The 22413-nt window shown below is 40.4% G+C and overlaps 2 protein-coding genes and 1 pseudogene across 2 annotated transcripts; 2 read left to right on the plus strand and 1 right to left on the minus strand.

The window, feature by feature from the left end:
• Positions 1–958: 958 nt before the first annotated feature.
• Positions 959–7140, plus strand: LOC4329178 (coiled-coil domain-containing protein 130). The gene is made up of 7 exons (NM_001416582.1): positions 959–1129; positions 1323–1385; positions 1492–1571; positions 2848–2956; positions 5928–6087; positions 6179–6342; positions 6433–7140. Exons 1-7 carry the CDS (start codon positions 1127–1129, stop codon positions 6784–6786), a joined length of 933 nt encoding a protein of 310 aa, NP_001403511.1. The 5' UTR covers positions 959–1126; the 3' UTR covers positions 6787–7140.
• A 1326-nt stretch (positions 7141–8466) lies between these two features.
• LOC4329179 (inactive protein FON2 SPARE1-like) lies at positions 8467–9673 on the plus strand. The gene has a single exon (NM_001416581.1). The coding sequence runs from the start codon at positions 8850–8852 to the stop codon at positions 9243–9245; it is 396 nt and encodes a 131-aa protein (NP_001403510.1). The 5' UTR covers positions 8467–8849; the 3' UTR covers positions 9246–9673.
• Positions 9674–19104: 9431 nt separating this feature from the next.
• On the minus strand, positions 19105–20849 carry LOC4329180 (small ribosomal subunit protein eS7-like; annotated as a pseudogene).
• Between the last annotated feature and the right edge of the window lie 1564 nt (positions 20850–22413).

The following is a 22413-nucleotide window of genomic DNA, read 5'->3' on the forward strand; positions in this document are numbered from 1 at the left end:
GTGAGAGACTAATAGGTGGGGCCCGCTGATTTTTTTTAAAAAGAAATTACTGATTGGACTGACACGTAGGATCAAAACCACTTCGGCTTGAGTGGGGGGGGGGGGTAATTTCCGGTATTAATAGTTGAGGGTAAAAAATATATGGTTTTTGGGTTTAGGGGTACTTCGTACTCACCCAATAGTTTAGAGGTGTAATTCGGACTTTTCGCAAAAAAATAATGACATCAATTTTTATGATTCAGATGTTCCATCAACTCTCACGAGTACAATGCATGGAAAATCGAAGTATAAGAAAATATGATTTCCTTGTGTCATGAACTCGAATGTTCCTTTTAAGTCAATTCCATTGATTTTTCGTTAAAGTACTAAAAAATATTAATTTTTCTATTAATCACATAAATTTACATGTGTCACCTTCTATGCAAAAGGAGACGCATTAATTTGTTCACCACTCGATCCTCGCCATTACCATCAGGCCCACACACATAAGAAGCGTCATCTACATCGTGCAAATATAAAGTAAATTAATTATAAAAACAAACATAATCTTTTTATAATTGTTCATATCGCCGATGCTTATAATCATCTCGTGTGCTTTGGATAAATCGTTAATATCAAACTTTAGCCACCCTTCAATACCTGGTGCAACGCACAGGCATTTTGCTAGTTTACTAAAATAAAAAAGTAATATGGTGTCAAAAAAGAAAACCAGTGAAGAGAGAGGGGGAAGGGAGAGGGGGGGGGGGGGGGGCGAATCTGATCGATCGCCCGTTAGAAATCCCAAATGGAGAGGCCACTCCAGTTAGATTTAGCCGAGACAAAAGCTCGTACCAAGCGGAGTCGGTCCGACCAGTTGTCCGATCCACCGAGTCGGTTCGGGGGTCCGGGTCGACCAGTTGACATACACAGACGAGCCTACCCAAGACTCCAAGAGGCGAGAAAAATATAAAAACGACCTGAATCCGCACCGTCCCCTTTCCTCTCGCCGCCGACCTCGTCGGCCGTCTCCACCGCCGGCCGGACTACGCTTCCCCATCGGTGCGGCCACCCCCTCGAGGCCTTCACATCAGCGCCGCCACCAACCGGTTGCAGTATCGCTGATCTCCTCCTCTTACCAGGAGGCAAGATGGTACGTGGGAGATCTAACCCTAAAGGCCGCTCTCGATTCGATCTCTCCCCATCCCCAAATCGTGCGGGGCTCGCCTCCAGGGCTTTTCTTCTGCTGGCGAGTCCAGTTTGGGGCTCTGGTTGCTGACACGATCCTTTGTTTTCTTTCCCTGCGATTCGATTGATTGACGGATTTATGACGTTTCTCCTTGCAGTCGTCGCTCGCCGCGGCAAGGGCGGATAACTTCTACTACCCGCCGGAATGGAGCCCAAAGAAGGTACGCGTCTCTTCCTCGGTGAATCGTATAGCGTTTTCATTTGGTTTTGATGCGTTGTGGTTGCTGATGCATGTGGGTGTTTTTCTTCTTTCTTGGAACAAATTAGGGTGGGCTCAACAAGTTCCATGGACAACATGCTCTCAGGGAACGGGCGAGGAAGCTGGACCAGGGCATCCTGATTATAAGGTTTGGTTGTCTAAAAATGCTTTTTCTTTGCTCTACACAGTGAAAACCAGTTAGAGAGAACTGCTATCTTAACTCATCGATATGGCTGTGTATTTTGTACGAGTTTAGGGATATGTTAAAATGGACAAAGGATATGGATTAACAATACAGGAACGATTTTGGATGTTGTCTAAATAAACAAGCGGACAATAGGAGGAAAATGTTATTGGTCCTAGTAAATGGGAATTTTGGACATTGGCCATTTAGATTTTTATGGATCATGGTAACGTAGAATGCCTAACAGTTAACCAGAGAATAGATGATTGGATATTTTAGCCTTTGCCATTGTTGTGGTTAGCTATTTTATTTATTTCCTTTTGCTTTAGCGATTCTGAAATATTGGATTTGCAATTGCAAAAATAGTTTAATTGATTTGATGATTGTTTGCAAGTATTTTTGGCATCTGCATGAACAACCGGACAATATTATTGTACTGAATGGATGATTAATTATGATGTTGTGAACGATTAATCATAAACTTGCAGAGAATATTTCATCAACATCTATGCATATATCAAGCACCAACAATCGCTAATAAAATACTTATCCATAAAAACAGTTGTTTGTGAGGTTTGTTTTTCTAAGCATCATTAAAATTGTACCATAGTTGTTACTATTCATGATATATTTGCTAAACTTGATTACTGGCAAATGAAGAAGGTCCATTACTACATTATAATTTGCAAAAGTGTTAATAAAGTATGATAAGTCCCCTCAGACAAATGAGATGATAATTGATTTGAGTTTACAAACTTTAACATAGAAATGATACTATGGTGTCGACATGATTATTCCATGTGTTCATACCTTTATATTTGATGGCTTGATGCTACAACTATCTATTACTGCCTCTGCCACCATTATGTAAGTAACCATGGTGAAGATAGATGCATCTGTAGATACCATTGTTCTGTCTTCCAGTTACCGCTTAGTTTTGTCATAGTCAGCTAATAATGTTTAGATTAGGAAACAACTACTTTCTGAATCTATATTATCTGACAGAATGCATTTTCATTACTAGTCTAACAAATTGATGGCAAGTACTTTTGTGTACATTGGTCACTTGATGCTAGCTAGGTGATGTATGTAGTCGAGAACAATGTTTAGCTCTACAGATCTAGAAGATAAAAGATACATACCAATGTTGATGTCCTCTTAATGTTTATCTACATATAATTTATCTTCTCAAGTGTATGTTCAAGTTTTGACTCTCTTAATTTGTTTATCTGATGTGCAGATTCGAGATGCCATTCAATATTTGGTGTGGTGGGTGCAACTCCATGATAGCAAAGGGAGTGAGGTTTAACGCTGAGAAGAAACAAGTTGGGAATTATTACTCTACCAAGGTATGTCCTGGATTGGACTAAAGTTCGTCTGAAGTCGAATTACTTTGCAGCTTTGTTTTGGGAGTATTGTGCTGTAGCTATCCTTGTTAGTTTCAGTGGCGGACCTTCTCTTGTGGCAAGGGATGGCGCCGGCCATACCTATGTCATGCCCAAAGTAGGTAGGGTATTCAAGCATATGACCATCTCAGCCTTGATTTCAGATGCTAATTATATGATTAGTTGGCTGTATTTCATTTGGTACAAGCTTATTCGTTTAGTTAACTGGAGGTAAAGACCTATAGTGGGACTGCCTTGTGTCTGCACAAATGAATGAATAGTCTAGCTAACCACAAAATGTTAATCGGTAAAAATCGAATGCTAAAAAATAGATATGTAACTTAAGTGAATGTCTACTTATAAATAAACACACCTAAAAAACAGGGAAACACTCGTAGAAATGTAGTTTAGTCATAAAAGTTACACAACAAATTTAAGGCTTCAGTTGTAAAAACTGCATGACAAATTTAGGATTATAATCATCGTTAATGGCATATATTCTAATAAGTGCGAACATATTATAGTTTGTGTATAATAAAATGTTACATCATTTTTAAAATACCATGCACTTCGTTCTTGTGTGATGATCCGCCATAGCTAAATTTTAGTGCTGGGTCCGCCACTGGTTAGTTTCAGCTTTAGTTTTGGTCCCATGGATAGATGAGAAAACTGTAGGTGCATAAACTGGTGTGCTTTATCCATTCAACTCTATTTTTCATCAACTCATCTCCTGCATGGCATAGCAAGACATAAGCTACCATAGTATCCATTGATAAGGCACTACTGTATTTTATTTATCCATTTTATTGTGAGTTTTTTTGTTTCTTTTTAAAAAAATGATGGGTCCACATCTGCCTTTTGAATGGCCTATCCTCTCCTATGACTACAGTAGAAAACACAAGATTTGCTGTGACTTAGGACCAGGGTTCACCAAACCGCTTTGGGTGGGGTTACCGTCACCCCATGGTAAGGCGGTTATCATGGTAACCATGCGGTTATCATGAAAACCATGTGGTTACCGCGAGGTTTACCGTGGTTTCAAAAATTGAGAAGGTTACTGCACATGATAACCGCACGGTTTTGTAAACCCTACTTAGGACTCCATTGGTTCATCATCTGAAACAGAATAGGTGATCAGTCAGCACCCACTCTATCACCAATAGAAGTATATTGCCATGTTGTGTATTGACTAATGGATTGTAGTCAGCAACTCAGCATACTGGGTAGTGGTCTTACTGCTGGCCTAGCCTTATAAGCAGAGTCATGTTCTTTTCTTGGATATACTAGCATAGAGTGTATCATATTTATTCGTGTTACTTCAAGTAAATCCTTGAACTTTGGAGCTATTTAAATATATGATGTTTTTTCTTATGCCTTGAAATTTGGACTCGACTCCTGAGTATCACTTGTTTGGTGGTTTTGTATCAAAATTGAATTAATTGTTTTTCACCTTTAATTAAAATGCTACTCAATCCAGCATAAATTTCATGAGTTATAGAGGTCAGCTTTCCATCATATTCCCTCCGGTTCCATAATTCTTGATGTTTCGGACAAGGTTGAGGACAAAGAATTAGAACTTTGACAATCAATAACTTTTAAAATATTCAGTTTGAAGACGCTAGAACACAATGTATAGATTAGTCTTAAAAATACTTTAATAAAATTAAATATTTACTTGTCTTGTGTATAATATTATAATAGAAAATCATAGTCAAAGACATGTTTTGGAGACTGCGGCGTTGTCCAAAACGTCAAAAAATATTGAACCGGAGGGAGTAAGAAACTAAACAGAGTTCTTACCAGAAGTTGGTGTACACAACTGGGTAAACATTTTTCTCGAAGAGATCAAATGGTGGTGATTTGAAATGGAGTCGTTCTAGGTAAATGAGAGCACCATGTGGGGGAGGAATGGATCTGTAATAGCTAACAAAAGAAAGATCATGGCAGGAGTATGTCGTCTAGGAAGTTTGCTTATTCATTACATGCCTTCATTATGAGATCAAATGCCTTCCAATAGAAGGAGAAATTTAGCAAACATTAGCTAGGGTACTATATCGAACTAACTTATTCTAACTCCCACAAAACTCCTACCTAATAGATGCATAACTTACATCCTTTACATGGCCCAACGCCCCAACCAAAATCCTGCAATGCCTTTTATGCTATTAGCTTGCTGCTGGCAAGCTGCTGCCTGCCTATGGCTACCTACCAGTGTTAAACTTGCTGTCCGGGACCACATCCAAAATGTCTGGGATATGATAATGTTGGGAACAGGATAGCGCTTGTCCATTGTTGCATGTGAAAACTGTGTACGGTATTGTACAGCAACTATTCAGCCTCATGCTTTCAACTGTCCAGACTGAATATATTTTTTATCCTTGGAGATTGTTATTTTAGCCCAGGACTTTTCGCTCCTTCACGAAATATTAGTATAATAAAGTTAATCTGACAATAATACTAGCCATGCTTTTTGGCAACCTGAAAGACCTTAAGAACGTAAAATTTTATTTTAGTTTTCTTGCCTTTTTTGGTTACATGTATGGAACCTACGTAATGATATACTTTTGGTTTATCATATTCATGAGCCTTGGTATTCTTTTTAAAGTTTATTTTATCAACTTAGTTGATCATAACAAGTATATTTTGTGTTATTGACAGTACAAGTTGAATATATCCCATAACTTCTGCTTTTTAAATCGCCCTTGCATTGAATGTGTTCATTGTTGTTGTCTCACCCTAATTACTAGAAAAAAGAACTGCGTGCAGCTTGTGCACTTTAACCATACTATGTCAGTCGTGCTTTTCAACTCCAAAATACTTGATGACATTATTTTTATTGAGGTACTTCCATTCAGGGAACGAGCTTCTATTGCATAATTGTGTGAGCTGACATTATATGGTGCTAACTTTGTTTTGCCAATGATTCTTGTGTCAGATATGGAGCTTCACCATGAAATCACCATGCTGCAAACAAGAAATAGTTATACAAACAGACCCAAAGAATACTGAGTACGTCATAATTAGTGGAGCTCAACGAAAGACTGAAGATTATGATGTGGAGGATGCAGAGACACTACTGCTACCTGCAGATGAAGGTTCAAATACTTGCAGAAATTAATCTGGCACTCCTATTTATGAAGCCATTGTTTTAAAATGATTACTTGTCTGTTGTGGATTTTTCTTCAGAAAGAGACAAGCTTGCGGATCCTATGTATAAGCTTGAACACCAGGAAGAGGATCTTAAAAAGAAGAAAGAAGCTGAACCAGTTTTAGTTCGCCTTCAACGACTCTCCGATAGCCGGCATTCTGATGACTACGCTCTTAACAGAGCCCTTCGTGATCGTCTTAGGGTCATCCAATGAAATCCTTTATCATATTTTTTTTCCAAAATAGTTATTTAAAAGTGTCATGATTCTTATCCACTTGTCCTATTTGTGTAGAGCCAAAAGAAGAGAGTTGCTGAAGAGAAAAGATCAGCTAGAAAGATGGGACTTGGAGTACGGCTTTTACCACCCTCTGCAGAAGATGCCACTGCAGCGGCTTCTGTGAAGTTTGCATCAAAATTTGAGAAGAGCAGAAGGGACAAAAGAGCAGCAATTAAGGCTGCTTCCATCTTCCCGGAGTCATCAAGCTCAACTTCAAAGAACAAGCTGGATCTTGCACTGAAGAGGCGAAATATAAAAGCTGGTGCTGCCTCAGCGCTGATGGCGAGCAGGGTGAAGCCGTCGTCATGGCAGAGCGCCGGTTCTGGAAGTTCAAGGACTCAGATGCCGATCATGGCAACACGTAAGTAGCCACCCCAAGAAGAAAGGCATTTTTCTTCTTCTGGAAGAAGAAATACCATCTGCTTAGCTGCGCCATCAGAAGTTAAAACCAGCTTGTTTCGGTTGTTTCTTTGCTCCAGTTTCTGTACGAGTATGTGTAATGTGTAGTGTATAACTTGAAATCTTTTTGGCTGTATGCATTCCGGTGTCCAGCTCATGCTAGTCGGTTTGTTACATTATCTTGTACACTAAGAATTTAGTAATCTTTGTATATATGTCATGACGTGTCACACTGTATGCTCGCACACAGCGACGAATGGCTTGCGATATACTATCTGAAGGTTGAAGAATAAAAACTGCTTGATGGCCACCGACGCATGGCGGATTCTTGTGTGCCTGAAATTTGTAGTACCTGTACTGGCACTCGCTTTACGAGCAGCCAATTCCAAGACGTGACATGCCTCCTGCAGCTGCTTGTCCTGCTGCTGATGGAGACGAATTTGCCGCTGGCTTTTTATATTTTGCTTAAATTTTACGAGAATACTATTTTAATAATAGTTTTATAGTATTCTAGTAGTAGTTTTATAGTAGTTTTGTAATAGCAATTTCTCCAATCTAGTTTAGCAAAGCCAATATTCTGGATGTGTGCACCGGTGAGCTGTGCATCCGCTGTCCATCTATTCTCCCTTTTGTATCACTCGAAGACCGCCGTTGCTGCAACGCATATACTACTACGAAGCAAGTACAGATTGCCAAACCTAACACTTTGACTTGCATTTATCAAGTCACAACCGCACCCATCGCCATGCTTATCAACCCTGACACTCAAACACGGCGATGAAAAGAAAAAGAGATTAATTTTAAACAGTCCTGGCCGACTCTGATGAGAGTCTGACCTCTTCGATGGCTCAACAGCAACGGAGGACAAGTGAGATACAGAGAAGTTGATTGAATCGTATGTGAATGCCTTGACACCTGTGATGACGACTCTGACCTTAACATGGTACCTCACTCTGTGGTTTGTGCATCTCTCCTCCTCCCTTTGTGTAGTGCAGCTTCCTATCTAGTAATAGCTGTTTGCCACTTTTGCCTACACACACGCCCAAAGTCAAAACCGGACGTTGGGTGAAAGCCAGCAGTTCCTTCGAGACTGATCATGGAAACTATTAAAATGGCAAAATTAAGAAGAAAATGTCGACATATATATAGTAGTACTTAAACCAAATCAACCTCATGACCTTAATTTGTACCTCCAATATTTTAAGCAGAATTGCTCGTACCTCCAACCCCCAAAAGGTACCCTCCAGCAACCCTGTGCCCGTTCCTTTCGCCCAGAAATATACACCGAAACCGATCCGTCCCAAGTTTCCTAAGAAGAAAATTTTAAAACGACATGCACATCCAAAATCCAAAATATAATAAATAATGCAAGCGCACGTACATCACACGCCGTTGTTAATGCGATGTGCCATGTAAAGACTAGCCTGATTGCCCGGCCTCTAAGCGAGCCTTATCTAGCGACAGATCGATCGATCGATCGACCGACCGAGCCAATCCATCCACCCGTGAGAAAACGAAAAATCTTCCGTCGCCGCGAAGCCACCGCCGGCCCATGCGATGCGAGCGCGCGTTGACGACGTAGTACTAGCATATACGTAGTATGATATGCGCGCGGCCGGGAAAGGCGGGTGAGTTCCGCGTCGCGTCCTCGGCTCGGCGCGCGCGCGCGCGCGGCGCGGGTGGTTTACGCAAGCTGAGCTGCCGCCGCGCGGCTTGCTAGTTAGCGTCAAATCGATCGGTTCGAGCCCTGCAATAGGAGTCCCACGCAAGCAACTCCTTCCTCCTCTTAACCACGCCCTCTCTCACCGTCGTCTTCCTCAATTCCCTCTACCCCTCACCGCCCGCACGCGCGCGCTGCCTAGCTAACACAAACCGCCATTGCTTCCCCTCCTCCTCCTTGCCGCCGTGCTTAGCTTGCTGTTTGTAGCTTGTTGGCTAGAGAGGTCGTCGTACGCCGGTGGCTGGCGATCGCCGGCCGGCCGGTGGTCCATGACTAACGGTGCCGCGAGCTGCCAGCCTGCAGCGCGGTGGACATGAGCCGGCGACTCGGCGCCGCGGCCGCCGTCCTCCTCCTGTGGCTCGCCGTGCTCACCTTCGCCTTGCACGGCTACTACGGCGGCCGCCTCGGCTCCGCGAGGCGGCGGAATATCCTCCTCCAACACCCGGCGCTAGCGCTCCATCTCCCCACCAGGAAGATGCTCCTCGCCGTGGCGAGCTTCGACGACGCCTCCTCGCCGTCGTCGTTGACGACCACCGATCGTCATCATCACCATCACAGGCATCATGGCCACCACCATCATCGCGGCCATGATCGGTGGAACAGGAAGGGTGTCCCGCCGACGGCAGCTGGGCCGGGCGAGGAGGTCGACCCGCGGTTCGGCGTGCAGAAGAGGCTGGTCCCGACGGGCCCCAACCCCCTGCACCATTGATGCCGGCGGCTCGCCATTGATGGGTGCTCGAGTTTTTCTGCGGTGAGTCACGCGCACATATACACTACTACACCGTTCTTGTTGTGTTCATCGATCGACCAAAGGCTAGCTAGCTAGCTAGCACAGTAATATTGATTCCAATTCCAACCTGTGGATGAATTCAAGAAAGCATTGCCGATGTGTGTGTGCTCTTGCATGTATGTACCACGATCATATCAGAAAGCTTCAAAACAAGAGGAGAAAAAGAAATGTTACTAGCTATAGTACATATAGTAGTTGTGTTGAGGAGAGAACTAATTAATGGATATGCCTGTTCCTTTCAAAAAAAAAATCACATCATTCTTTGCTATTTGTTGTCTAGTTTAATTATCTCCATTATTACAGCCAAGGCATCCTTTGGAATTAATGTGGGATTTTATCCTATTCCTACATAAGCCGAACTGATCACTATTGTTCATTTCTTGTGTTTCAAAGAAGGCGGAAATATGTATGGAATAAGAAAAAAATAATGATATGCGCATGCAGTGCACAGTCGCTGTAACTTGCAGTAAACTGTAACTATCTCAGCTGTACATGTTGCTAGCTCAAGTGGCGTTTTTGCTTCGCTTCTTGGGAAACGGTTTCATGGTCGTTAAGTGAGTTGTACGTCGCAGGGATGGTAGGGGATAGATCGATCGATCAGATTGGCTGTAAAAATCCGTGCAAAAAAGGATGGATATCGATCGATCGAGTAGCAGTGACGGCACGGCATCGCATGGACGATGCACACACACATATTAGTAGTAGTATATGGGGTACATGGCACAGATCACCACATGTATAACCCTTTTCCCCAGGTCTTGATACCCATGATAGTTTTGGCACTAAGCGCATATACATGGAGCCAATAGAATAAGCCGGTTTGACTTGGAGCCATCGATCGATCTCACTTTAATTTTAGGGCACATGCATTACACATATGCAGCAAGCACACGCGCCTGGCACATGCAAACAGCTAAGCTAGCAAATTACTCCTAGCTACTCCCTCCGTTTTTTAATAGATGACGCCGTTGACTTTTTCTCATATGTTTGACTATTCGTTTTATTCAAAAATTTTATGCAAATGCATAAGATATAAATCACACTTAAAGCACTATAAGTGATAAAACAACTCATAACAAAATAAATTATAATTACATAAAATTTTTAAATAAAACGAATGGTCAAACACATGAGAAAAAATCAACGGCGTCATCTATTAAAAAATGGAGGTAGTACTACTCCTAGCTAGTTGCATTGTGTGCAAATTAAGGAGGTTAGCAAAAAGGGAGCAGTGGCATAATTAAAAGGGGTTTTTTGTCATTCATGAATGTTTGTGTGAGATCATCGAGTTGGTGTTTAATAATGTGGAATCATGTCAAATAAGGTGGCACGGAGTAATTAAGTAGAGGGGGTCAATTGGGGATGATGTGACACTGGACCAAACTGGGTGAAAGCTAGCTAGAGCCACGGGGTAAAAATGTCGTTGTTGCAACGACCTTCGGTACAATTGCTCATCTACATGTGTTAATTTATAGCTCACGAAAAGGCATATACGGAGTAGCATATAGCTTTGATGTCGTTAAATGATGTAAAAAGGTGTTTTGTTTGTTTGTTAATTTGTTTATTCGCGAGAATAAGCATGTAAACTGTTTGAGTGTTAAAGAATTCAACGCTACCATCAAATTAATTAATGACGCGCGCGTGCGGAGAGAGATGAAGCAGAGAGTGCAGCATGTGCACAACTACTCACAATCTTGATTTTGATGTAAATCGACGGGAACCCTATTTGTAAAGTTTTATTCCTAAAATATATATACCCTATTTGTAGTTTTATTCCTAAACTATATAGGAACCTAGTTCGAAGCTAGTACGAACTAACTCGATTAAGATCAGGTTTTAGTTTCGTGCAAATATAATCTTTTAGGGCTATTAATTGTTTTCTGTTGACTTACAATATAGGTCATTTAGATTTGTGCACAGGGGATAATTAAGGCAGTGATATACAGATTTTGTTGCATATATAGTCACTATCAAAGAATAGATACTAGGTGGTGTTTGAATATAATGAAGATGAAGATAAAAGATTAAGTCTTTCACGTAAAACGAGGTGGTAATTATGTGTGATTAATTGAGTTTTAATAATTACAAACTTGAAAAATGAATTAATCTTATATTTTAGAACAACTTTCATATAGAAAGTTTTCGCATAAAACGCACTGTTTAGCAGTTTGAAAAGCGTATGTGCTACGAGTATCCAAAAGTTTATCCAACATTTTGTTGGAGAAAAGAACAGGCATATAGTACTTTTCCCACTATATATGCCAACATCTCACTTGTGTCTAAAATTAAAAACCGGTAACCAAATAATATAAATACTAGTTTTTCTAATAAACCATCACCTATATATAGGATAAAAGTGTTGGTTTTTAAAATACCAGCACTTAGATGGAGCCAAGCCGAACCAGTCGGCTGCCTCTCGCTCTATTCTTGTCGTCATCCTTATCCTCTCTCTCACTCCATCCCTCTCTCGCTCACCCTTCGTTCTCCGCCACCTGCACAGCACGCCTCCTCGCTCACAACGTCTACGCCGCCTACCTTGGTTCCCCGCGTCTTCCTCCTCACTCGAAACATCATATCCTCTGAGGCACAGCTGCCGGTCCACCTACTCGCCCATATCGTCTCCTCTTCTCTTGGTAGGGCTTTCTATCCTCTTCCTTTACGCGCAAGTGGGAGGTGGCAGATCTGGTTGCCTAGAGCTCAACTACCGCCACGGTCCACCTCCGAGTCCGCAGCATCTCCTCCTCTCTTGGCAAGGTACCCTCTCCACTTCCTCTTTGTGGGAGACCGGTGCACAAGTGAGAGGCCGACAAACTCGTGGGAGGTGGCAGATCTGGCCGCCTATAGCTCAATGGTGCCTTGATGAGCAGGCAGTAGTGGCGAGCATCTGGAGGTCGAGGAGGATCACCAGATCTAGTTGCCTAGAACTCAACAGCCGCTTGATCTGGCCGCAACAAGCTTGGGGTTAGCCAAATCTAGATGATGCAGTCGGCTCAATGATGGACTTCACCCATGGCAAGGAGGACGACTAGAAACCCTAGCCTTCTGTTCTTCGGCATCCTTCTCTCTGTGTATATTCTTCCATTTTGGTGTTGATATATTGATGTTGATTTTGTGATTGTGTTCTTCGCTATTGATTTTGTTGTTGATATAAATATCGGTTGGGAAGTCGATCGATCTCGGGGCGATGGGACTTCCATGATTATGTATTTTTGTTCTTGATTGATCGATCTCAGGGCGATGGGGGGCGCTTGAAACATCAGCTTAATTTGAGCCGATGAATGGAGGAAGCCTTTTCTTTTCATTTCTAGAACATCAAAGGTGTTGGTTTCTAAATTGGTACGTTTGATTATTTCCATTAGTGCCGCTAATGGAATATCGGTTGAGAAAATTACACCTATATAGGGTTACTAATCGGCACTCACGATGTGTTCTATACTAGTGAGAACATCTTATACGTGAGCACTTTCAGGATGGGCGATGGAAGAGGGACATGAAAAATTTTAAATTTCAACCCAAGCTAGTACATTATGTTTCAGAACCTCTTCCATTTCTTCCAGCTGCCCCCTCTTCTTCCTCCACTCATTCTCTAGAATAGTTTTGTTAAATTACTAGGCTCTGACAAAATTCGATGCTAATCATGGTGACCTCATGAACCATGGGTTATCGTGAAAATATGAATACCCGTTGCAGACACTAATTTATTTTTACTTTATAAAGAATATTCCATTTTATAGCAAGACTCAATTATTCTTTTCAGATTTAGGCAGAGAGTGCCACAACCGTTGCTAGTTAATAACCTTCCTCCGTCATATTAATGTGTCCATCTTATGATCCTTTACATAGCTTCAGCCATAATTGGTTGTGCAGTTCATACTTATTCGCGTGGCAGAGCAGCATATAACTACAGAGAAGCACGTGAGTTTTAGGGCAGGCCTAACTGAGATGCGGTTCAAGAAAACTGCAATGTTAAATGAATTGCAAAGTTCCTAGCGTAAAGTGAAAAGGTAGAAGTAGAACTAAGCTTCTAGCATTAGTTTTTTTGACAGTGGAATTCAGCCTGGCATTTACTTTAGAGAAGTTACAAGATAACTACTAAGAAAACCACCTTAAAGACCGATATCTCTATATATGGTTGGACAGAGTATACATAATCGTTGTTTCTAACAACTTGAAGTTGTACGTAGCTCTTGTCTTCCTCAAACCAAAAAAGCATAATCTCCAAAACTAGCGGTCAATCCTTTGTCAATCGAATTTTGCATCCATCACCATTTGCAAACTGACGTCAAACCAAAGCGGAAGAAAACATTAGAGAATATCTAACCTATGAATTAGTCACTAGCCTAAATCTTACCACCACCATTGCCATCGAACCCAATCCAACAGGGACACCACCAACAATGAACCTCCAATGTGACGCCTCCCATAAGATTACGATATCTTGAATATCACCATCACAATGATGGAAGAGAGTCATGACATCACCTCCAAAAATATGTGTGGCGTTTATAGGCGTCACTAATGTTGGTAACGGAAGCTCGCGGCTACCATGGCTGCAACTAACCGGATCAGTAGACCGATTGGCTGGAGTTGTCTGCACCCATCGCTACCACCAGAAGGTGAGTGACGGACTCGATGGCGATTGGGAAAGAGCAAGGCGGCCGTAGCCTGCGACTACATCCGCCCCTGCCACGTGCCATCTCCCATACTCTGTGGGCTTTTGGGACGAGACGCCGCCGCTGCCTCCTCAAGAAACAAAATAAAATATATTGTTTTCACTAGCACAAAGAACAAATTTGCTACAAGTTCATAACCTCTGCACAAATTCTCTACTAATATATAGCATTCAACATTCATCGTTTTGATCTTTTTTTCATTTGAAACGGTTGACGAATTGTTGGGTACCTCATAACGTCAAATAAGTCAATTACAAAGCTGTAGAGTTTTTCAAGATATACAAATTAACTTTTATATATATATCTTGTATCCATTTGAATTGGTTCGTAAAATTAGGAGTTTCTAGACAAGCTGCTTACACTTGCCACAATTGTTGCGAAAAGACAATGATAAAGAGGATCTGGATTTTCTTTTATTTATAGTGGATTATTACACCAATTTTTACTTTCAAACCTTTCAATATAATTTTAAAAATAAATTATCTAGAATTTTATTTAAACCTTTTAATCATGCAATTATTTATAATGATAGGACAACAGTACCATATAGGTGAAAACGGTGGACTAGCTAGCATTTTGTCACGCCACTCACACCATAAACAATAACACTACATTAACAACATTGATTGCCACCCTAGGCAAGAGATTTATTTTTAAGGGTTTGTTGGAACCATGCCACCCTATATTTGTAAAATTTGAGATATGCCACCCGTATCTCAATGACATGTAGGACCCACATGAGTCAATGACATGTGGGTCAGGGTGGCATATCACAAATTTTGCAATTTGTGTGGCATGGTTCAAATTGTCCCTATTTTGAAATGTAACTTTTTTAGGGTTTATTTCTAAAACATGAATTAAAAAATACTAAGAAATATAAAATTACATGCTGAAATAACCCATTTATTCTCGAGAGTGATAGCATTTTTATTAGCACGACAATGAAAGGGCAAAAGTTAGACAAGTGGCTATAAATTCAATGACAACAGCATAACAATTTACGTTTAGAATGGGTAGCAATACATAGCAACAATATGTAAGGCTTTTTGCTTTTTTTTTCTCTGTCTTTTTAAATCGAGGTGTTTCAGACACAACTAATAATTAGTTATTGAGAAATTTTATTATACATATGCTATCAACAAATATTATGGGCATGTTTAATTGGCAAAAAATTTTACCATTATATGTCACATTGGATATACGGACACACATTTGAAGCATTAAACATAGTCTAATAACAAAAACAAATTATATATTGTGCTAGGAAACTGCGAGACAAATTTATTAAGCCTAATTAATCTGTCATTAGCAAATATTTACTGTAGCATCATATTGTCAAATTATGGCGCAATTAGGCTTAAAAGTTTCGTCTCACAATTTTCTGGCAAATTGTGTAATTGTTTTTTGTCTGCATTTAATGTTCCATGCATGTGTCCAAACATTCAATGATGTGACCGCGTGAAAAATCTTGTTTGGTAACTAAACGGGCCCAATGTTTTAGAAATAAGCTGATGACAAAACCTCTAATCCTATTATATGCCATATAGTACTAATTAACACTGATGAGTCATTTGTGGTGCCTAAGGGTAGTCCCAACCCTCCACCTAGGATGGTGTCTATGGTATTAACTACATTGCCATGTAGGACTTTTAGCTTATGTGGCACTATATTAATTAAGAGAGAGAGAGAGTGAAGAGAGGAAGAAACTGGGTCTCATGCAAGACACAACTTCAACACGAGAACCTATGCACTAGACACTATCAAGTTTTGCATTGGGAGAGAATGATGTCTTCATAATAAATGAAGAATAAATATGATTGGTAGAGAAGATAGATGATGTATTTACTAATGGCCCATTTTAAGAAACCATGGGTTGTAGAGTGTAGTTTCTATTATGATGTCTTATTGACATGGTACTATAGACACTACTTATGTACATCATGGGTTGGGACTGCCCAATGGCCAATCAGTGGCGAATCAGTCTTTTTATGGTACCTAATTAATGTAATTAAATTTGACATAATCGTACACAATACCATAAAAGAAGAAAACAAGAGTACTAACCAGTGTTGGGACTGCCCTTAGGCACCACAAAAGACTGATCAGTGTTAATTAGTACTGTCCCAAACCTGTGTTAGATAAAAACATCCTTTATCATGCGTCTTTAATTACCTTGGTTAAGAGATAGGAGGATCAGGGGAATTGGGGGGTCAACAAAACCTGAAAGTTATATTTGTACTTTCTGAGGTTAATGAGACTACTCTATGTGATATCAGCTCATCAACCATGGTATAGTTGATATGATCAATCTCAGTCATTAATTAATTAGCATATTATAAATTGATGTACTGGTACATTCGTTGCATTATTCTTCTGCAGACGAGACGACGGTGCCGGTGCATACGGACATTTTATTAGTCTTCTCAAGGCAGGCGGATAAATAATTGATGTGTATAGCCGAAGGATGGTTGTTTAGTTAAAGTTGGTAATGACGAGTACGTCAGCACGTAAAATAAACAAACACCAGTCCGGGACGACAGGGTGGAGTTGACCGCACAGCACTTACCAGTACTACCGTATACATTTTCCTGATTTTGCTGGTTAGCTATCTCCTCATAAGAGCAAGTTTAATATTAATAGTAGAGCTCACTACTTACTTACTATTAGTCAATATTAAACCTAACATGTATAGTAGATTGGTTATAAGGTTATCTTTATTTTCTTCATCCTCTCTCTTTTTCTCACCATGAATTTAATGCATATTTCTTGGAGTTTGTGTGCAGTTAGCTCTTGCATGAGAGCCAACACTCCCCACTTTTTTTTATCTCTCTCTTCCACATAAGTATATAGCCTCTAATGATTCCTTTGATCTAAACAGGCGCCCTTAATTTAAGAGAACAGCATTCTTCAATTATGCATAAACAATCAGCAAAATATCTAACAAAACCTTTTCAAATTGAAAATCCATGAAAAAGCCATATATTTGCACATGTATGGATTTTTTTCCCCAAAAGTTCCGGTACACATATTTCAAATATATTTAGTTTCATATTAGAAGTTTGTTTGTACGTGTGAAAATTTTGTGTGAAATAATCAAAATGAGCCATAAATCCTTGATAAATAGACAGGCGACCTTAAATATTTCTGTTGTCTTTAGGGGGAAAAAGAACTGAATCAAGCGACAGCAGCTATAAGAAGTAATGTCAGGCTAACAAGTTTCAGTTTCGCCATGTTTGGAATTTTTAGCAGCTCTATGTTTGTAGTGATTGTACCTTCTTCTGAAACAAAGACAGGATGTTCTTTCATTATCTAAAAAAACAAGTTTAAGTACTCTAAAAAAAGGGTGGTCACGCTAATGTTTATTGGATTTTTGCACCAATGGACCAAAAGAAAATCTAGACTCGACCATAATCAGACCGGTTTGTGGATTTAAGAGTCGTTTCGCCCTTATATATTTAATTTCTAGTCCATGTAAATGGTTCTATTTCTCTACTACTACTAACTGTCATGCTATTGAAATATATTTTCCACCCATATGTATAAGTGGTTATCCTTGAATCTAGTTGACCAATTCTAGTTATTATTTTTCATCTTGCAATTTATGCTAGAAGTGTAGTCCACAAAAGTTTTCAGGGTTCCCCTGCTTTATGTGCAATTGTTTTGAGAACCAAAGATGACATATTTCAGATAAGTTCTTGTCAGTTATAACAATTAAGAAATATAGTTCAGAGGAGAAGACATGCAGGTTACTGTCCAAAAAGAAAAAAACTGAGATATGTCTACGTTCAGTTTTTCTTTTTATTTTCCGAATCAATTTTCCATTTCATAATCTGTATAAGATGCTTCCAGCACCATAACAATTATGTAATGCTGCAGAGTTCAAATAGCAAATTTTATGTGGCCAATAACAAAGGGTGGATAAAATTTTAGATATTCGTGGCACGCATTTCAAACTGCTAACGGTGTGTTTCGTGCGAAAACTTTCTATATGAAAGTTGCTCTAAAATATTAGATTAATCTATTTTTTAAGTTTATAATAACTAAAACTCAACGTAGTAACACATGGTCGTTTTAGTGAATTATGCAGTTTCTAGTGGTGTGAAGGGGATTGAAGCCAAGTGAATTCCTTTGTGGCCAAAATGACAGTTGGTGTTCCCACCCATATATATCGTATACATTACCTGACTATCACAATTTGATGTGTTCTGCATATCTAATCAGGTTAGACTGGATGTTGGCATGCAAAAAGATCGTGAGGGCTGTCAAATCCAATTTTAAAATCCTCAGACGGTAAATCTAAATAGGATCAGTTTGTACAAGTAGTTGTAAAAGTTATGGAAGTTTCACTATACACATTCTAAAAATATTTCACAACAGCAATTTATTTACAAGCACGTAACAGATAGACCGAATGGAAATATTTAACTATTTGCCACTCTTACAAGTGCCAATTAAGGATTTGACACTGAACCCATATATCATAGACACATGAGGGGCCATATGTGAATGATAGATGTCACGATGTATTAATGTGCCTGTCTATGTTGACCATTATGTAACCAGGTCCGTCTAGCTGTTGTTGGTTCTTTCGATACAAACTTCATAGACACCTGCTGTTTTAAGATTAAAATTTGGCATTATCTAAGACAAATGAAACACCAATAATCCCATTTTATCGCCCATGTGGATGCATCAGCCTAATCAGATTCTGACATGATCAAGAAAATTATGGCATAACAGGTATGACATTCCGCAAAGCAAGGGGCTAGGTGGTAGGGTGACTAGGAAGATTACATGTAACAAAACAAGCTCCGGTTTAGCTCTGTCCACAATGATAGGATCTAGTAAAATTAAAAGCGTGGTAGGTACGGGTGATAAACAAAAGTAGAGATGAAAAAGGATACCAAAAAAGAATTTCCTTTACCTAAGCATATTCTATTCTATAATAAACGAAGGATTTAAACAAGTTAACCAAGCTGAGCAAATGTCTATAATTCAAATGCCCAAAACTTTAATATTGTTGTCCCAAGTAGCAAATACCCAACTAAAATGTTTGGCATCAAAACTTTCTGGAATACATAGGGGAGCAATCTAAGCAATCATCTTCAAGCACTTTCGTTCACGGGGTACTCAAAGGCAACATCTTTCCCACAAAGCCTACGGTAGACTGCAAAGAAGGTCTCCAGCTTGTATTCGATATTGTTGCGCTCCTTTGGATCCAAGAAGATCGGAAAAACAGATCACAACAAGTGGATCAATACTACTCTGCTAAAGTAGCAAATAGAATGCAGTGACATATTGCTGGATTAGTTACAGTGAGCTGATTGTATCCATGTGAGGTAAACAACAACTTGGATAATGAAATTGTGGTACATCATTTCAGTGGTTGTATATCAGAGACAATAATTTAGCTAGTAGACTACTGCAGATGCAGTGACAGATCAGCACAATAAAGTATTAAAATGATGATTAAAAGAGACATTATAGAAAGTTGTAGCATCTACATTGATGACCTTGCACCATCTAGGCGATATCTGATATACTTCCCAACAATCTCAGCTGGGAGACTACATCCTCCAAGATTCCATCATGAACAGTAATCAAAGTTCTTGTACGAGGATGATGAACAGCTGAACCCTTATTGAGAGGCCTCACAATCCTCCTTGTTGCATCAAAGACCACATCCTATTGAAGTGAACACACACTATCAATACAAATTTTCCAACTAATAGTGAAATTCATCAAAGAATGGTTCAAACAACTATCTGGAACCAAGGTCATATAAGCTTAGCATGAATTGACAAATCCTTCACTCAAAAATGGATGTAAAAAAACGATAAGCTAGGATTTTGTGAATTAACAGAAATAACTATCTATTTTAAAGCTCTCTTTACAACAATTTTGATGATATCCTCATAGTAACTAAAGGCTACCACAAGCCTCATAACGAGCACATAAGACATTTCAGAGTCCATATGGACACTAACAACACTATACTAGTACAAGAATGCCAAATGCCTTGGTTGTAGCTGAAGGCATGTTTCATGAATGAAACTAAAATGTTGCTCAAGACTTGGTGCCATGTTCTCCAAGATGTTGGGTGTTATATACTAACATTGCTATATGGCATATTTAGCGCTAAAGGGAAACATTGTATATTTAGTCAGACCGACAACATTTATGTTACCAGTTAAACAATGCACAACACAAGCTATAGATTTTGCAGTCTGATAGACAACACTAGACATTATCAAAATACTAGCATGCAAGCTATGTAAACAAGTAGGCAACTAAGAACACGCAATTCACCTTGCCACTGAACTTCTTCTCAAGCTCCTTGACAAGCCTAACATGGATTTTCTTGAATGCCTTGCACAGATGGTACAACACATGGATCACTACCACCTTCCAATTCGCAGCAACATCCATCTGGCTGCACACATACATCCGTGGCCATTTCATATACATCCGCAGCCATGTCACACACATCCACTAGCCATCAAAAAGCATGCTGCTCACAAGATCAATCAATCGGGAGGCAGAGAATGGCCACTCACACTGCATTGTGGATGTAGATGTCCTTGAGCTCGCTCTTGAGCTAATGGTTTCCATTCTCGAGGTCAAAGAAAAAGCCCACATGATAGCAGCAGCCAGCCATAAGAAGACAACACTTTGGCTAATCCAAACACATACGAGCTCTAGAGAACAAACAAATGAAATATAGCAGCGTGACGCCACTGCAAGGGGGGAGAGACAATGGAGAATGTGCTCTCACCTGAGTGACGGAGTCCTCGAACTCGGAGGGCTATAGGCCCTTCTCCTTCTGGATCTTCTTCCTCGCAGTGTACATCTTCCCTTCCTCTACCCTAGACTTGCCTTGCCGTGAGATTCAAGCCGAAGAGACAGATCGGGAAACTGGCAAGCACGGAGAAGATGGGTTGGCGTATCGGAGGCGAAGACGAGATGTACCTGAGCAGTGGAACGTGAGGGGATGAGGATGCAGGGAAGTGGAGGCGCCGGCGCTAGGGTTCGAAGAGGAGGATGGTGGAGCGTTGTTATATATGAGGACGATCTCTCATGAGATGGGCCGGACAAGGCATGGGCTAATGGTCCTGGTTTATTCGTTTGAGCTTAGAAATAAGTCTGTTTTGCCTACCTCATGTCTTGCTCATGATTGAGTCACCTCTCTCAACTGTAAAATTGGGTATAACATCTTCCTCATCTTTGAAAACCAGTGCAAATCGGGTGGTTTTCGAAGCGATTTCTGCTGATGTGGCAGTTTGACTACAATTGACTCATTAACTTAGCTGGTGGGACCCACATGTCAGCAACTTTCTCCTCTTCTCCCTCTCCTCTATCTCCTTCCGGTGGCTCCGTCCGTTGCACCGCTGCTACTGCGTCGCGCATGTGTGTGCACCGACGGAAGGAGGTGCTTGTTAATTCGGATGGAAAACTTAAGTTAGCACCAGAGAAACTAAACTGCATGAAACCTCGCCAAATTAACTAGCAATAGGTTCGCTGGCCGGTTGATCAAACACTAGTAGAGATGGTGAGACGGACTACAGCGATGACAATGACAACGAAGATGGGGCACTTGCATAAGTTAATGTGACCATGCCTACTATAGATAGAACCATTGTTCGCATCATACATCAACATGAAGACACCAAGATCATGCCACGCAATTTCTGGGAATCCAATTTGTTCACCAGCAACATCGATAGTTTCAAACGGCCGCTAAATTTGCATATGAGCTTCATTTTGGCCTCAAGAGAACTCATTGGAAATATATCATCGACTAATCAAATGAGCCTAGCCTCACCATCAAATTCGAGTGGAGTTGCCTAGAATAATAAAAATAATATTCGGACCAGAAATTTGGGCTTAGACCTTGTATTCACATAGCCTATTAGGGGTCCACAAAGACTAGGGTTTGCTCCCTACCACCCCCTCCTGGTCATCCACCTATATAAACCCTTAGCAATCACCTTTGTAACATAGGTTTTGTTTATATGTAAGTTTAGCTTCAGCTACTTCCTTGTACTCGCATGTGTCGGCTAGACCACCCGTATACCTATATTTAGAACCCCACATTCATGTATTTCAATTTCATCAATTGACAAGTGCCGTGAGTTCTTTCCTTATCAATTTGTTCTTGCTTGTTATTTTATTGCTTGCAGGTTCAATGTTGTTCTTGACACGACAAGAATGACAATGGAGTGGAGTTGGTGTACCGGTTGCTAAGACGTAGCACCCCTATGGTAGTTGTAGTCAGACCGCTAACATCATTTCCTCCCCCAAATCGAAGTTATCCTCTCCCTCATTGAAATATCGGGAACCCCAGTTGCTGCAACATTTGTGGTGGTAGTGGTGGTTGCCATGGCGGCGATGTTGCCGGCGGCGTAGGCATGGCA

The sequence above is a fragment of the Oryza sativa genome, chromosome 2, assembly GCF_034140825.1.
Source record: "Oryza sativa Japonica Group chromosome 2, ASM3414082v1".
NCBI classification, from domain to species: Eukaryota; Viridiplantae; Streptophyta; class Magnoliopsida; order Poales; family Poaceae; genus Oryza; species Oryza sativa.

Bases quoted from the DNA above. Each gene is read 5' to 3' on its own strand.
- LOC4329179 (NM_001416581.1), top strand. From the start codon at position 8,850: ATGAGCCGGCGACTCGGCGCCGCGGCCGCCGTCCTCCTCCTGTGGCTC.
- LOC4329178 (NM_001416582.1), top strand. The intron at 6,088-6,178 runs GTTCAAATACTT...ATTTTTCTTCAG, and splicing joins ACTGCTACCTGCAGATGAAG to AAAGAGACAAGCTTGCGGAT. The intron at 6,343-6,432 runs GTCATCCAATGA...CTATTTGTGTAG, and splicing joins CCCTTCGTGATCGTCTTAGG to AGCCAAAAGAAGAGAGTTGC.